The following is an 18,270-nucleotide window of genomic DNA, read 5'->3' as shown; positions in this document are numbered from 1 at the left end:
GGGTTATGGGCATTTCGCAATTCGAGCTATTTTTTTAAAAATCCTGACTCGATTTGCGATAGTTGTCTTGCAAGACCAGCAGAATTCAAGCCTCTGGGGTGTGCAGTACCACATGTGGCCAGAGGTGTGGGCACGCCTGTGACACTTGGAGCTGGTCTGAGACCACTCAGAGACGCTCAGAGACCACTCGGAGACGCTCCGAGTGTTTCCTGAGTGTCTCTGGTGCCCCCGCACCTCCATGTGGTACTGCATACACCAGCAGTGGCTCTGGAACACATTATCTAAGTTTCCATTGATTCCTATGGGGAAACTCTCTTTGATATGCTGTACAGGTGCTTTGGATTACAAGCATGCTTCTAGAATGAATTATGCTTGTAGTCCAAGGTATTACTGTATTACATAATACCATTCCCAGTAAAGCACACAAATTACGTAAGCTGTCACACAAGCAGGAACAAGGGACAGTGAAGTGAGAGGAAGAGAAAGGAAATTTCCTTGATGGGTTGCAGATAAAAATGCTGACAGGGGTCTTAACCATTATATACTCCATCCAATACTAAAAAAACAAAAAAAAAAAAAAAAAAATTGGGTTTACAAACACATTTTAAGATTCCTGTTAAACGGCATGCAGAAAATGACAAAATTATGAATAAAATTTAACTGAATTAAAAAAAAAGTTTCCTAATGCTCAATCAAGTTATCAATATGCCCTTTTAATTTGTATGTTATATTGGCCTGATTATACATTGCTCCAGCATGCAAAAGTCTGTAATGACTATACATTTATTTAATGGCGGCTGGTGAAATTTCAGGCCTAGATCCTACACAACACTAGAAATATGTGTATTCTAGGAAGTTTAACAATCAGCAGATAAAGATATTTCAAACACCTGGTGTTAGCACTTCAATCATCCCAGCACCATGGTTGTTATGGTGTCAGGATGATTGAAGCTCATTATTTCTATTATTACATTGTAATATAAAATTAAATCATTAAACTCACCATAATGCAGAATCAGTGGGAGCATGTCACTAGCCTGTCACCAGATGCCATCAGGTGTCTCCAGTGGAGTCCGTCCTTAAATGCAGCCTGTGTCCCATAAAATGCAGCCTGTGTCCCCCAAAATGAAGCCTGTGTCCCCCAAATGCAGCCTGTGTCCACCAAATGCAGCCTTTGTCCGTGTCCACCAAATGCCGCCTGTGTTCCCCCAAATGCAGCCTGTGCCCCCCCAAATGCAGCCTGTGTCCCACCAAATTCAGCCTGTCTGTGTCACATCGAACCCCTCAACCCCCGTTCTCCGCAGGAGCACAGTGGTACTACTTACCTTGCTGTAGTCCTCTCCAGCAGTGTCTTCTTCCACAACGGAGATGGAGGAGTCCGTCTGCTCCTCTCCTACTTCCTGTTTCCTCTCTCCCGGGCGCACTGGGAGAAAGAAAACAGGAAGTGACATCAAACATAAAAAATTAATAAAACAGTCCAATAAAAGTCCAAAATATAAAGATGAAGAGTACTAAGGATCCCAGCAAACACCAGGAGACTTCCACCTGACAGGCACAATTCAGGAAACAATGATGACAGACCCTCCACCTCCAGAGCACGCGCTTCGCTCACCTCTATTAATGGATCCACTGATCTAACAAATGGTCAAATGCACAGGTCCCAAATCAGGGTAAAGAATCTGGATAAAGCCAGGAACTTCACTCGATTTTCCCAGGGCATGAATAAAGTAGGACAAGAAAGGAAAGTGCTCTGTTATACTCATAAAAATGCCTTTATTTAAGCTTAAAATGTTACTCAACACAGCAGTGTGTGAGAAGCAGGTCGGCAGTGGGTGACGTCAGCGCGTAGCTCCTGCTGCTGTACCTGTCTCTGTACAGGCACCTGCCTCGAGTATTACCTCTATAAGAGGTATGTCTGGTTCTGCTCCGCTTCCCCAGTGATTTGGGGGAGATTCAGTCCAGTGCAGAGGGTTTCTCAACCAGGTTGAGATATACTTTGAGATGCCCTCCCCAGGCGTTTCCCACGGACAGAAGCAAAGTAGGTTTCATGATATCTTTGCTTTCTGAGAGAGCCTTGGCCTGAGCAAACCCTCTATGGGAGACGCAAAAACCTGTTATCTTGAGTTACCCTGAGTTTGTGGCCTCCTTTAAAAGGGTATTTGACGTTCCCGCATGCTCCACTTCTGCTGCCAAGGGCCTCATGTCTATTAAAAACAGAGTTTGAGAACTGTTGCTGACTACGCCATTGAATTCCGTACTCTGGCAGCATAGGTTGCTTGGAACAATGAGGCCCTTGTGGCTGCTTTTTTTCATGGTCTCTCGGTCCATCAAGGATGACATAGCAGCCCGAGATATACCCATTGAGCTGGAGAAGTTGATCACGTTTGCCATCCTCATTGACTCCAGATTTAGAGAGACTCTTTTTTAAGGAGCTCTTGTGTAAGCCTCCTGTACCTTTGCCTCCGAGCTTTGCTGTCACACCCATACCTCCCTCACCTCCCATGCCTCCTGGTAATGAGTCAGTCAGTGAAGATGAACCCATGCACTTGGGCTTCACGCATCTCTCTGTGGATAAGAGAACCTTTAGAAGGAGGGAGAGCTTGTGCCTTTATTGTGGCCAGGCAGGTCACTTTTTAAAAGCCTTGTCCTACACCTCCAGGGAACGCCCGAACCTTCAAGTCCTGTCATGGACAGACCTTACGTGGTGTTGTTTCATCCCCAGTTATCCAGAAGGGTAAGCCCCTGGTTTCGGTCACCCTTTCTTGGGCTGAGTCATCCGTCGAGATACAAGCTCTAATCGACTCTGGGCTGCAGGCCTTTTCATTGATGCTGCCTTTGTATTGAAGCACTTGATTCCGCTGAAGCTGCGTGACACTCCACTTGCCATTGAGGCTCTTGATGGGAGACTCCTATAGCTTACCCATGTGGCTCATGAGATGGTTCTGTTGTCCATTGCCGTAGGGGCTCTTCACCATGAGACAATCCAATTCTAAGTTATTTCCTCACCTAAGTTTCCGTTGGTTATTGGTTATCTTTAGTTACAGAGGCATGACCCCTCTTTTGAATGGCTTCGTGCTGAGGTTCTCTCCTGGTCACTACAATGCAGTAAGACATGCTTCCAGAAGGTAGCCAAGGTCATGTGCACCTCTTCACTCGTACGGAGGAGTACAGCGATTTTAGTGAAGGTCAAGCCAGTAGTTTCCCTCCACACCGGCCATATGATTGCGCTATTGACCCTTAACCTGGTGCCATACCCCCTTGTGGCCGGGTTTACCCTTTGTCAGTCTTGGAGGATAAGGCCATGGAGGAGTATGTTGCAGATACACTTTCTCAGGGTTTCATCCACAAATCCTCGTCCCCTGCTGGAGCTGGTTTCTTCTTCATAAAGAAGAAGAGTGGTGAACTGAGACCTTGTATTGATTATAGGGGTCTCAAAGGTTTCACGATTAAAAATGCCTATCCGATTCCATTGATTACAGAGTTATTTGACCGCCTCAAGGGAGCAACTGTTTTCACGAAGCTTGATTTGAGAGGGGCCTGCAATCTCATGAGGATTAATGAGAGCGATGAGTGCAAAACTGCGTTTAATACCAAAAAGCAGGCCATTATGAGTACCTTGTAATTACTTTTGGCCTTTGTAAATGCCCGGTAGTTCCCCCCGAATTAACGATGTCTTCTGAGATTTGTTGCAGTTATGTGTGGTGGTTTCTCTCGACGATATCCTCATATTTTTTTCCAAGTCCCTGAAGAGCCACCACACAGATGTCTGTTGTGTGCTTCAGAAACTAAGAGAACAATCTCTATTGTAAATTGGAGAAGTGCGAGTTCCATCGTGAACAGGTTAAATTCCTGGTCTATGTCATTACCACTGCTGCTTTTTCGATGGACCCAGAGAAACTTTCTGCAGTCCTACAGTGGCCCCGACCCTTGGCTTTACGTCCTCTGCAGCGTTTCCTGGGATTTGCCAACTATTATTGGAAGTTTATTCGTAATATTGTTTGCTTTAGGAGAGACACAGCACGTGTATAACTGATACCTTGTTTAGTAATTCCACACAGTAGATGAAAGCTATTGTCTCCCTTTCCTGCTATACTGATAAAGTCACCAGCCAACAAAGAGTCCATGGCTTTGGTACTCCGTATTAAGCTTTACAAATGGGATATTTCTTCTCTCACAGGCATAGGCGTGTGCAGGGGGTGTCCTGAGTGTGCCTGGCAACAACATCCTGATCAACCCCTGTGCCAGGGCCACTGATAAGGCAGTACAGCCAGCCCTCCTCTACCAGGCCTGGGTCCTATCAGTTCAAAAAGGGGGCCCAGGTACTTGCTGAGCAGGAGGACCGGCTGTAGCACCTTATTGCAGACACTGATCCTCTTGTTTATTTCCCTGCAGCACTGCCAGCTTCTCCTCCTCTTTCTCCCTCAAGCTGCACTGCAGGGGGATCGGGGAGAAGGGGCTGGTAAATGTCATTTACTGACCCCTTACTTTTCTGAATGGACACCTTTACCGATTGCTCATGTGTCCATTCATCTCTGCAGTATAGTAAACTTTGTTTACTATGCTTCGGTTTGTGAATGAATAGGTAGCCTGTAAGTGCTTCCTATTAATTCATCTGTGCAGCTGATTTTCAGTCTTAAATGTGAGACATTAGGTGTGTTAGCTTTGGGGTTCACACCCTAATGCATTAGGCTGCGCATAACTATACTCACAGGTGAGACTAGGTCTATCGTCTGTTAATTATTTTGGCTTACTACAACCTGACATAGTGGTGTTCACGTAGATTAGTGTCAGTGTAGATTAATGTAATTATTGTCATATCCCTGTTTCTAGTTAATGAATACTTTTGAATATGTAGATAGAATGTAACCTACTACACAGTCTTATGCCGCGTACACACGGTCGGAGAATCCGTCGGAATGCGTCTTATCGGACCGTGTCGTCAGATAATCCGACTGTGTGTGGTATGCATCGGACTGATTCTGTCTAAATCTCCGTCCGACCCAATTTTCCAACATGTTGGAAATATTTCCCGACCAACTGGGCCGGTCGGACGTAATCCGATCATGTGTAGAGAATTTTGATCGGACCAAGTGCCACGCATGCTCAGATCAAATTCCTACATCAAAGCTATTGGCTACTAGCCTGAATCTAGTCCCATCGTAACAAAATTACGTCATCACGTTCTGAAAGATCGGATTTTTCGACAACTTAGTCTGACCGTGTGTATGCAACAGTTTCGGACACATTCCGTCAGACTAAAATCCGACGGATTTGGTTGTGGAAATCTCCGACCGTGTGTACAGGGGCTTAGTTCATTTAGACCAGTGTTTTTCATCTTTGATGAAAGTAATACGTCTTTCCCTGACTCCCAGATTTGGATATAAAATAATACCATGCCCAATGAAGAACACTAATGATGTAATCAGTAACAGGAGCAGGAAAAAGTTTTGAGAACAGTTTGGGTAAAATAAATATAAAGTGAAAAGCTATAGAGAAAAATAACTCCGCTTTTTTGAGGTTGTGCACTGGGGCAAGTAAAATTTACATTTCAAGATTTCACAGCAATACATTTAACTGCAGCATCTACAAATGATTCTGAGTTATCCAGGTGGTTGTGGGGGTCTGTGTGCAAGGGGTCTAATGAAATCTGGAAGCCCACTTTAATAAGGGGGGTCCCCAGATCCCAATCCCCTCCTATGTGAATGAGTATGGGGTACATTGTACACTTACTCATTCACCCAAAAAAGTGTCAAAAATAATTAAAAACACACACACACACAACTTTATTAAAAAAAAAATACAAAAATTATTTTCCTTGATGTAGTTCCATTTTCAATTACGACGCCCACTGCACCGCCAGACCCAAAAAAAGAAAAGAAAAAGCTCCACCCTCGATGAAGGCTAACTGCTAACTGCCAGCTCCACCATGTCACAGTTCCTAAATAGGTAAGGGACGGGGCCACCTGGCAATGTCACCTGGTGGCACTGCCCCATGTGATGTCACTGACCCAGCATGCACCAGTTGGTGACATCTTTTTTTTTTTTTTAATGGCCCCTAAAATCCATATGAGACCTTTTTTTATTTTGGCACAGGGTTCCACTTAAAATCTATACCATTTCCCCCCCCCAAATTTTCTATTGCTGGCAATGTTTTTTTTCCATTCAGCTGTCAGCAGGGAAGCCCGCTGGCAGCTGATGACTCCTCTGTTGTTAAAGACATTGTGCCCGGCTGTAATGGATATGAATTTATTTCCCTTTATATACAGCATCCACAACTACGGCTGGTAAGTTAATTATTTTCATTGACTCCTAACATACTGTAAGTTAGGATCTTGTTAGAATCAATATATGACCTATTATGAAAGAGGTGAAATGGTTAAACACAACAGCAGGCAGCAGAAATGTGTTTGCTTTAGGAAGAGCATCCAAAGGAACTAAAGACCAAGATGCCATAGTGAGGAGAGACATAGTACGGATAATGTATATCTTGCCCAGTAATCCCATAGATGTCTTGTCTTCCTTTCCTGCTATGCTGATGAAGTCCCCAGCCAACAAAGAGTCCATGGATTTGGTACTCTGTGTTGTGCTTTTTATATTAGATATCCCTTCTCTCACAGGTGATACTAGGTCTGTCATCTATTATTAATTCTGGCTTAACACAACCTGACATAGGGGTGTTCATGTTGATGGGCACTAAAGACCATTAAATGTGTCAGCATAGATTAATGTAATTATTTTCATGTCCCACTGCACAGTTCATTTAGACCAGTGTTTTCCATCTTTGATGATCGTAATATGTCTTTTCCTGACTCCCTGATCTGGATATTAAATAATACCATTCCTAATGATGCACATAAACTGTGTAATCTGTGACAGGAGCAGGAACAAGTTTCGACAACAGTTTGGGTAAAAGGAAAATAAAGTGAAAAGCTGTGAGAAAAATAACTCACAGCTTTGTTGAGGTTAAGTTCACAACAAGAAATGTAACTGCAGCATCTACAACTGATGTTGTATTATCCGATCTTGAATTAATGTTAACATTTGTTTGGATTTATGTTTCCATGGTTTTCCAATGGCCAAACATATTTTGGCAACAACTATCTAAGAGGGCATATCTGTCAGGAACCATAACACAGACGGGGCAGATAATGCAGTAAAAAAATCACACCTTTTAATAAAGTGGTAAAAATAGTACAAATAGTAAATGTAGTCAAAACATAGCCAGGGTTTGGTAACCAAATCTGGCTGACAAGCCAGGAAATCAGGAAGCCAGAGATCAGCATATTCAGAGGCAGCAGACAGGATCAGGACATCAGCCAGGCTAGTCTTCAACAGGAACACAGCACAGAGTCTCTAGATATGTTAACCAAGGCGAAGGCACAGGAGAAATGAACCAGGCAGTTTAAATAGCCAGAAGGGGCTGGCTGACGAACAGGAAATGATCACCAGGTGAGTCACTGTGGGATGATGATTACTGGAAATTAACCGACAGCTGAGCAACCTATGCTCTAAGAAGGGAGGGCTGAGCCCAGTCCTGACAATATCCCTTCACTTTGGAGAGATTTCCACTTACTTCTCTGCTTACTCCTTGCTGTCTCTGGGACACTGAAGTGATAGAAAGAGAAAGGAAATCTCCTCAATGGGTTGTATGCAAAAACCCTGACAGGGTTCCTAACCATTATATACTTTACCCAATACTAAAAGAAAGTTTTGGCTTTGTATACACAATAAGATTCCTGCTTAACAGCATGCAGATAAAACAAAATTATATATAAGATTGAGTTGAATTTAAAAAAAAAAAGGATTCAAAATGCTCAGAAAAGTTATCTCTATGTCCTTTTAATTTATATATTAATATTTATAAGTGTCTTTTTGACACTTTTTTTGGTGAATGAGTAGGAGTACATTCACCAAATGTACCCCTACTCATTCACATAGGAGGGGGCTGGGGCTGGGATGTGGGGCTTCCAGATTCTGATAGGCCCCTGCCTGCAGACCCCCACAACCACCGGCCAGGTTTGTGGGGAAGAGGCCCTTGTCCCTATCAACATAGGGACAAGGGGCTTTGGGGTGGGGGGCAGAGCGTCCCCATCCCAAAGCACCGCCACTCCTTTTCTTTTTTTTTTAATGGCCCCTAAAATCCATACGAGACCTTTTTTTTATTTTGGCACAGGGTTCTCCTTAAAATCCAAACCATTTTCCCCCCAAATAATTTTCTATTGCTGGCAATGTTTTTTTCCATTCAGCTGTCAGCGGGGAAGCCCGCTGGCAGCTGATGACTCCTCTGTTGTTAAAGACATGGTGCCCGGCTGTAATGGATATGAATTTATTTCCCTTTATATACAGCATCCACAACTATGGCTGGTAAGTTAATTATTTTCATTGACTCCTAACATACTGTAAGTTAGGATCTTGTTAGAATCAATATATGACCTATTATGAAAGAGGTGAAATGGTTACACACAACAGCAGACAGCAGAAATGTGTTTGCTTTAGGAAGAGCATCCAAAGGAACTAAAGACCAAGATGCCATAGTGAGGAGAGACACAGTACGGATAATGTATATCTTGCCCAGTAATCCCATAGATGAAAGCTCTTGTCTTCTTTTCCTGTTATGCTGATGAAGACACCAGCCAACAAAGAGTCTATGGCTTTGGTACTCTGTGTTGTGCTTTTTATATTAGATATTCCTTCTCTCACAGGTGATACTAGGTCTGTCATTTATTATTAATTCTGGCTTAACACAACCTGACATAGGGGTGTTCATGTTGATGGGCACTAAAGACCATTAAATGTGTCAGCATAGATTAATGCAATTATTTTCATGTCCCACTGCACAGTTCATTTAGACCAGTGTTTTCCATCTTTGATGATCGTAATATGTCTTTTCCTGACTCCCTGATCTGGATATTAAATAATACCATTCCTAATGATGCACATAAGCTATGTAATCTGTGACAGGAGCAGGAACAAGTTTCGAGAACAGTTTGGGTAAAAGGAAAATAAAGTGAAAAGCTGTTGAGAAAAATAACTCACAGCTTTGTTGAGGTTAAGTTCACAACAAGAAATGTAACTGCAGCATCTACAACTGATGTTACATAGTTACATAGTTACATAGTTAGTCAGGTTGAAAAAAGACACAAGTCCATCCAGTTCAACCTTAAAAACAAATAAATAAAATAAAAAATAATCGTACAATCCAGATACCCAATTTTATGCCCACAATTGATCCAGAGGAAGGCGAAAAAAAAACCCAGCAGAGCATGCTCCAATTTGCTACAGCAGGGGAAAAAAATTCCTTCCTGATCCCCCAATAGGCGATCGGATTTTCCCTGGATCAACTTTACCTATGTTAGTACCTAGTTATATTATGTACCATCAGGAAAGTATCCAAGCCTTTCTTAAAGCAGTCTACTGAACTGGCCAGAACCACCTCTGGCGGGAGTCTATTCCACATTTTCACAGCTCTAACTGTGAAGAAACCTTTCCGTACTTGAAGATGAAATCTCTTTTCCTCTAGACGTAAAGAGTGCCCCCGTGTCCTCTGGGTTGACCGTACAGAGAACAACTCAACACCAAGTTCACTATATGGACCCCTAATGTATTTAAACATGTTGATCATATCCCCCCTTAATCTCCTCTTCTCAAGAGTGAATAAATTTAGTTCCTCTAATCTCTCCTCATAGCTGAGTTCCTCCATGCCTCTTATCAGTTTGGTTGCCCTTCTCTGCACTTTCTCCAGTTCCCCGATATCCTTTTTGAGAACTGGTGCCCAAAACTGAACGGCATATTCCAGGTGAGGTCTTACTAATGATTTGAACAGGGGCAAAATTATATCTCTTTCTCTGGAGTCCATACCTCTCTTAATACAAGAAAGGACTTTGCTCGCTTTGCAAACAGCAGCTTGGCATTGCATGTTGTTATTGAGCTTATGGTCTACCAAAACCCCCAGATCCTTCTCCACTATGGATTCCCCCAGTTGTACTCCCCCTAGCATGTATGATGCATGCATATTCTTAGGCCCCAAGTGCATAACTTTACATTTATCAACATTAAACCTCACCTCGTGTTGTATTATCCGATCTTGAATTAATGTTAACATTTGTTTGGATTTATGTTTCCATGGTTTTCCAATGGCCAAACATATTTTGGCAACAACTATCTAAGAGGGCATATCTGTCAGGAACCATGAAACAGACGGGGCAGATAATGCAGTAAAAAAATCACACCTTTTAATAAAGTGGTAAAAATAGTACAAATAGTAAATGTAGTCAAAACATAGCCAGGGTTTGGTAGCCAAATCTGGCTGACAAGCCAGGAAATCAGGAAGCCAGAGATCAGCATATTCAGAGGCAGCAGACAGGATCAGGACATCAGCCAGGCTAGTCTTCAACAGGAACACAGCACAGAGTCTCTAGATATGTTAACCAAGGCGAAGGCACAGGAGAAATGAACCAGGCAGTTTAAATAGGCAGAAGGGGCAGGCTGACGAACAGGAAATGATCACCAGGTGAGTCACTGTGGGATGATGATTACTGGAAATTAACCGACAGCTGAGCAACCTATGCTCTAAGAAGGGAGGGCTGAGCCCAGTCCTGACAATATCCCTTCACTTTGGAGAGATTTCCACTTACTTCTCTGCTTACTCCTTGCTGTCTCTGGGACACTGAAGTGATAGAAAGAGAAAGGAAATCTCCTCAATGGGTTGTATACAAAAACCCTGACAGGGTTCCTAACCATTATATACTTTACCCAATACTAAAAGAAAGTTTTGGCTTTGTATACACAATAAGATTCCTGCTTAACAGCATGCAGATAAAACAAAATTATATATAAGATTGAGTTGAATTTAAAAAAAAAAAGGATTCAAAATGCTCAGAAAAGTTATCTCTATGTCCTTTTAATTTATATATTAATATTTATAAGTGTCTTTTTGACACTTTTTTTGGTGAATGAGTAGGAGTACATTCACCAAATGTACCCCTACTCATTCACATAGGAGGGGGCTGGGGCTGGGATGTGGGGCTTCCAGATTCTGATAGGCCCCTGCCTGCAGACCCCCACAACCACCGGCCAGGTTTGTGGGGAAGAGGCCCTTGTCCCTATCAACATAGGGACAAGGTGCTTTGGGGTGGGGGGGGGCAGAGCATCCCCATCCCAAAGCACCGCCACTCCTTTTCTTTTTTTTTAATGGCCCCTAAAATCCATACGAGACCTTTTTTTTATTTTGGCACAGGGTTCCCCTTAAAATCCATACCATTTCCCCCCAAATAATTTTCTATTGCTGGCAATGTTTTTTTTTCCATTCAGCTGTCAGCGGGGAAGCCCGCTGGCAGCTGATGACTCCTCTGTTGTTAAAGACATGGTGCCCGGCTGTAATGGATATGAATTTATTTCCCTTTATATACAGCATCCACAACTATGGCTGGTAAGTTAATTATTTTCATTGACTCCTAACATACTGTAAGTTAGGATCTTGTTAGAATCAATATATGACCTATTATGAAAGAGGTGAAATGGTTACACACAACAGCAGGCAGCAGAAATGTGTTTGCTTTAGGAAGAGCATCCAAAGGAACTAAAGACCAAGATGCCATAGTGAGGAGAGACACAGTACGGATAATGTATATCTTGCCCAGTAATCCCATAGATGAAAGCTCTTGTCTTCTTTTCCTGTTATGGTGATGAAGTCACCAGCCAACAAAGAGTCCATGGCTTTGGTACTCTGTGTTGTGCTTTTTATATTAGATATTCCTTCTCTCACAGGTGATACTAGGTCTGTCATTTATTATTAATTCTGGCTTAACACAACCTGACATAGGGGTGTTCATGTTGATGGGCACTAAAGACCATTAAATGTGTCAGCATAGATTAATGCAATTATTTTCATGTCCCACTGCACAGTTCATTTAAACCAGTGTTTTCCATCTTTGATGGTCGTAATATGTCTTTTCCTGACTCCCTGATCTGGATATTAAATAATACCATTCCTAATGATGCACATAAACTATGTAATCTGTGACAGGAGCAGGAACAAGTTTCGAGAACAGTTTGGGTAAAAGGAAAATAAAGTGAAAAGCTGTTGAGAAAAATAACTCACAGCTTTGTTGAGGTTAAGTTCACAACAAGAAATGTAACTGCAGCATCTACAACTGATGTTGTATTATCCGATCTTGAATTAATGTTAACATTTGTTTGGATTTATGTTTCCATGGTTTTCCAATGGCCAAACATATTTTGGCAACAACTATCTAAGAGGGCATATCTGTCAGGAACCATGAAACAGACGGGGCAGATAATGCAGTAAAAAAATCACACCTTTTAATAAAGTGGTAAAAATAGTACAAATAGTAAATGTAGTCAAAACATAGCCAGGGTTTGGTAGCCAAATCTGGCTGACAAGCCAGGAAATCAGGAAGCCAGAGATCAGCATATTCAGAGGCAGCAGACAGGATCAGGACATCAGCCAGGCTAGTCTTCAACAGGAACACAGCACAGAGTCTCTAGATATGTTAACCAAGGCGAAGGCACAGGAGAAATGAACCAGGCAGTTTAAATAGCCAGAAGGGGCAGGCTGACGAACAGGAAATGATCACTAGGTGAGTCACTGTGGGATGATGATTACTGGAAATTAACCGACAGCTGAGCAACCTATGCTCTAAGAAGGGAGGGCTGAGCCCAGTCCTGACAATATCCCTTCACTTTGGAGAGATTTCCACTTACTTCTCTGCTTACTCCTTGCTGTCTCTGGGACACTGAAGTGATAGAAAGAGAAAGGAAATCTCCTCAATGGGTTGTATACAAAAACCCTGACAGGGTTCCTAACCATTATATACTTTACCCAATACTAAAAGAAAGTTTTGGCTTTGTATACACAATAAGATTCCTGCTTAACAGCATGCAGATAAAACAAAATTATATATAAGATTGAGTTGAATTTAAAAAAAAAAAGGATTCAAAATGCTCAGAAAAGTTATCTCTATGTCCTTTTAATTTATATATTAATATTTATAAGTGTCTTTTTGACACTTTTTTTGGTGAATGAGTAGGAGTACATTCACCAAATGTACCCCTACTCATTCACATAGGAGGGGGCTGGGGCTGGGATGTGGGGCTTCCAGATTCTGATAGGCCCCTGCCTGCAGACCCCCACAACCACCGGCCAGGTTTGTGGGGAAGAGGCCCTTGTCCCTATCAACATAGGGACAAGGTGCTTTGGGGTGGGGGGCAGAGCGTCCCCATCCCAAAGCACCGCCACTCCTTTTCTTTTTTTTTAATGGCCCCTAAAATCCATACAAGACCTTTTTTTTATTTTGGCACAGGGTTCCCCTTAAAATCCATCCCATTTTCCTCCCAAATAATTTTCTATTGCTGGCAATGTTTTTTTTTCCATTCAGCTGTCAGCGGGGAAGCCCGCTGGCAGCTGATGACTCCTCTGTTGTTAAAGACATGGTGCCCGGCTGTAATGGATATGAATTTATTTCCCTTTATATACAGCATCCACAACTATGGCTGGTAAGTTAATTATTTTCATTGACTCCTAACATACTGTAAGTTAGGATCTTGTTAGAATCAATATATGACCTATTATGAAAGAGGTGAAATGGTTACACACAACAGCAGGCAGCAGAAATGTGTTTGCTTTAGGAAGAGCATCCAAAGGAACTAAAGACCAAGATGCCATAGTGAGGAGAGACACAGTACGGATAATGTATATCTTGCCCAGTAATCCCATAGATGAAAGCTCTTGTCTTCTTTTCCTGTTATGCTGATGAAGTCACCAGCCAACAAAGAGTCCATGGCTTTGGTACTCTGTGTTGTGCTTTTTATATTAGATATTCCTTCTCTCACAGGTGATACTAGGTCTGTCATCTATTATTAATTCTGGCTTAACACAACCTGACATAGGGGTGTTCATGTTGATGGGCACTAAAGACCATTAAATGTGTCAGCATAGATTAATGTAATTATTTTCATGTCCCACTGCACAGTTCATTTAGACCAGTGTTTTCCATCTTTGATGGTCGTAATATGTCTTTTCCTGACTCCCTGATCTGGATATTAAATAATACCATTCCTAATGATGCACATAAACTATGTAATCTGTGACAGGAGCAGGAACAAGTTTCGAGAACAGTTTGGGTAAAAGGAAAATAAAGTGAAAAGCTGTTGAGAAAAATAACTCACAGCTTTGTTGAGGTTAAGTTCACAACAAGAAATGTAACTGCAGCATCTACAACTGATGTTGTATTATCCGATCTTGAATTAATGTTAAAATTTGTTTGGATTTATGTTTCCATGGTTTTCCAATGGCCAAACATATTTTGGCAACAACTATCTAAGAGGGCATATCTGTCAGGAACCATGAAACAGACGGGGCAGATAATGCAGTAAAAAAAATCACACCTTTTAATAAAGTGGTAAAAATAGTACAAATAGTAAATGTAGTCAAAACATAGCCAGGGTTTGGTAGCCAAATCTGGCTGACAAGCCAGGAAATCAGGAAGCCAGAAATCAGCATATTCAGAGGCAGCAGACAGGATCAGGACATCAGCCAGGCTAGTCTTCAACAGGAACACAGCACAGAGTCTCTAGATATGTTAACCAAGGCGAAGGCACAAGAGAAATGAACCAGGCAGTTTAAATAGCCAGAAGGGGCAGGCTGACGAACAGGAAATGATCACCAGGTGAGTCACTGTGGGATGATGATTACTGGAAATTAACCGACAGCTGAGCAACCTATGCTCTAAGAAGGGAGGGCTGAGCCCAGTCCTGACAATATCCCTTCACTTTGGAGAGATTTCCACTTACTTCTCTGCTTACTCCTTGCTGTCTCTGGGACACTGAAGTGATAGAAAGAGAAAGGAAATCTCCTCAATGGGTTGTATGCAAAAACCCTGACAGGGTTCCTAACCATTATATACTTTACCCAATACTAAAAGAAAGTTTTGGCTTTGTATACACAATAAGATTCCTGCTTAACAGCATGCAGATAAAACAAAATTATATATAAGATTGAGTTGAATTTAAAAAAAAAAAGGATTCAAAATGCTCAGAAAAGTTATCTCTATGTCCTTTTAATTTATATATTAATATTTATAAGTGTCTTTTTGACACTTTTTTTGGTGAATGAGTAGGAGTACATTCACCAAATGTACCCCTACTCATTCACATAGGAGGGGGCTGGGGCTGGGATGTGGGGCTTCCAGATTCTGATAGGCCCCTGCCTGCAGACCCCCACAACCACCGGCCAGGTTTGTGGGGAAGAGGCCCTTGTCCCTATCAACATAGGGACAAGGTGCTTTGGGGTGGGGGGCAGAGCGTCCCCATCCCAAAGCACCGCCACTCCTTTTCTTTTTTTTTTTAATGGCCCCTAAAATCCATACGAGACCTTTTTTTTATTTTGGCACAGGGTTCTCCTTAAAATCCAAACCATTTTCCCCCCAAATAATTTTCTATTGCTGGCAATGTTTTTTTCCATTCAGCTGTCAGCGGGGAAGCCCGCTGGCAGCTGATGAATCCTCTGTTGTTAAAGACATGGTGCCCGGCTGTAATGGATATGAATTTATTTCCCTTTATATACAGCATCCACAACTATGGCTGGTAAGTTAATTATTTTCATTGACTCCTAACATACTGTAAGTTAGGATCTTGTTAGAATCAATATATGACCTATTATGAAAGAGGTGAAATGGTTACACACAACAGCAGGCAGCAGAAATGTGTTTGCTTTAGGAAGAGCATCCAAAGGAACTAAAGACCAAGATGCCATAGTGAGGAGAGACATAGTACGGATAATGTATATCTTGCCCAGTAATCCCATAGATGTCTTGTCTTCCTTTCCTGCTATGCTGATGAAGTCACCAGCCAACAAAGAGTCCATGGATTTGGTACTCTGTGTTGTGCTTTTTATATTAGATATTCCTTCTCTCACAGGTGATACTAGGTCTGTCATCTATTATTAATTCTGGCTTAACACAACCTGACATAGGGGTGTTCATGTTGATGGGCACTAAAGACCATTAAATGTGTCAGCATAGATTAATGCAATTATTTTCATGTCCCACTGCACAGTTCATTTAGACCAGTGTTTTCCATCTTTGATGATCGTAATATGTCTTTTCCTGACTCCCTGATCTGGATATTAAATAATACCATTCCTAATGATGCACATAAACTGTGTAATCTGTGACAGGAGCAGGAACAAGTTTCGACAACAGTTTGGGTAAAAGGAAAATAAAGTGAAAAGCTGTGAGAAAAATAACTCACAGCTTTGTTGAGGTTAAGTTCACAACAAGAAATGTAACTGCAGCATCTACAACTGATGTTGTATTATCCGATCTTGAATTAATGTTAACATATGTTTGGATTTATGTTTCCATGGATTTCCAATGGCCAAACATATTTTGGCAACAACTATCTAAGAGGGCATATCTGTCAGGAACCATGAAACAGACGGGGCAGATAATGCAGTAAAAAAATCACACCTTTTAATAAAGTGGTAAAAATAGTACAAATAGTAAATGTAGTCAAAACATAGCCAGGGTTTGGTAGCCAAATCTGGCTGACAAGCCAGGAAATCAGGAAGCCAGAGATCAGCATATTCAGAGGCAGCAGACAGGATCAGGACATCAGCCAGGCTAGTCTTCAACAGGAACACTGGGAAAGGCACAGGAGAAATGAACCAGGCAGTTTAAATAGCCAGAAGGGGCAGGCTGACGAACAGGAAATGATCACCAGGTGAGTCACTGTGGGACGATGATTACTGGAAATTAACCGACAGCTGAGCAACCTATGCTCTAAGAAGGGAGGGCTGAGCCCAGTCCTGACAATATCCCTTCACTTTGGAGAGATTTCCACTTACTTCTATGCTTACTCCTGGCTGTCTCTGGGACACTGAAGTGATAGAAAGTGAAAGGAAATCTCCTCAATGGGTTGTATGCAAAAACCCTGACAGGGTTCCTAACCATTATATACTTTACCCAATACTAAAAGAAAGTTTTGGCTTTGTATACACAATAAGGTTCCTGCTTAACAGCATGCAGATAAAACAAAATTATATATAAGATTGAGTTGAATTAAAAAAAAAAAAAAAAGGATTCAAAATGCTCAGAAAAGTTATCTCTATGTCCTTTTAATTTATATATTTATATTTATAAGTGTCTTTTTGACACTTTTTTTGGTGAATGAGTAGGAGTACATTCACCAAATGTACCCCTACTCATTCACATAGGAGGGGGCTGGGGCTGGGATGTGGGGGCTTCCAGATTCTGATAGGCCCCTGACTGCAGACCCCCACAACCACCGGCCAGGTTTGTGGGGAAGAGGTCCTTGTCCCTATCAACATAGGGACAAGGAGCTTTGGGGTGGGGGGCAGAGCGTCCCCACCCCAAAGAACCGCCACTCCTTTTCTTTTTTTTTATGGCCCCTAAAATCCATACGAGACCTTTTTTTTATTTTGGCACAGGGTTCCCCTTAAAATCCATACCATTTCCCCCCCAAATTTTCTATTGCTGGCAATGTTTTTTTTCCATTCAGCTGTCAGCAGGGAAGCCCGCTGGCAGCTGATGACTCCTCTGTTGTTAAAGACATGGTGCCCGGCTGTAATGGATATGATTTTATTTCCCTTTATATACAGCATCCACAACTATGGCTGGTAAGTTAATTATTTTCATTGACTCCTAACATACTGTAAGTTAGGATCTTGTTAGAATCAATATATGACCTATTATGAAAGAGGTGAAATGGTTACACACAACAGCAGGCAGCAGAAATGTGTTTGCTTTAGGAAGAGCATCCAAAGGCACTAAAGACCAGGATGCCATAGTGAGGAGAGACATAGTAGGGATAATGTATATCTTGTCCAGTAATGCCATAGATGAATTAAGCAAGTAAAGGCGCAACTCATGCCGCGTACACAAGATCAAACAATCGGGTGAAAAAGTCCGGCAAACTCAAGTCCGCCGGACAATCCCCCCGTGTGTAGCCTCCGGTGGACTTTTTAGACCCGAAAGTACGGTGGACTTAGAAAGTAGTTTTGCACTCCAATCTTCCCGCTGGACTTGCATTTCGGCGGACAATCCGGCCGTGCGTATGCCAGTCCGCCGTACTTTTGAAAAGAAATGAACAAACTTTTCCCGCCTGGAGAAAAGTCCGCTCATTTTGAGCATGTCTCCAGGTAGGTGGGGCCCGCGAAGGATGCGTCGCTGGCCCCACCACCTGGTATGGACTTAAAGGGGAACCCCAATGCTGAAATAATCGGCGTGGGGG

The 18,270-nt window shown here is 42.2% G+C and overlaps 1 protein-coding gene across 1 annotated transcript in view; it reads left to right on the top strand.

Moving 5' to 3' along the window:
- The window catches only part of LOC143929814 (uncharacterized), a 66,002-nt gene that overhangs the window by 14,213 nt on the left and 33,519 nt on the right, over positions 1–18,270 (top strand). Inside the window, exons 4-9 of the mRNA XM_077453791.1 lie at positions 6,267–6,284; positions 8,347–8,364; positions 11,411–11,428; positions 13,498–13,515; positions 15,586–15,603; positions 17,639–17,656. Coding sequence (XP_077309917.1) covers positions 6,267–6,284; positions 8,347–8,364; positions 11,411–11,428; positions 13,498–13,515; positions 15,586–15,603; positions 17,639–17,656 — 108 coding nt within the window. The remainder of the gene's footprint in view (positions 1–6,266; positions 6,285–8,346; positions 8,365–11,410; positions 11,429–13,497; positions 13,516–15,585; positions 15,604–17,638; positions 17,657–18,270) is intronic.

Source organism: Lithobates pipiens, unplaced genomic scaffold (assembly GCF_037356315.1).
Source record: "Lithobates pipiens isolate NorthernLeopardFrog02 unplaced genomic scaffold, aLitPip1_a1.2 Scaffold_25, whole genome shotgun sequence".
Lineage (NCBI taxonomy): Eukaryota > Metazoa > Chordata > Amphibia > Anura > Ranidae > Lithobates > Lithobates pipiens.
This window is presented reverse-complemented; position numbering and strand designations above follow the sequence as displayed.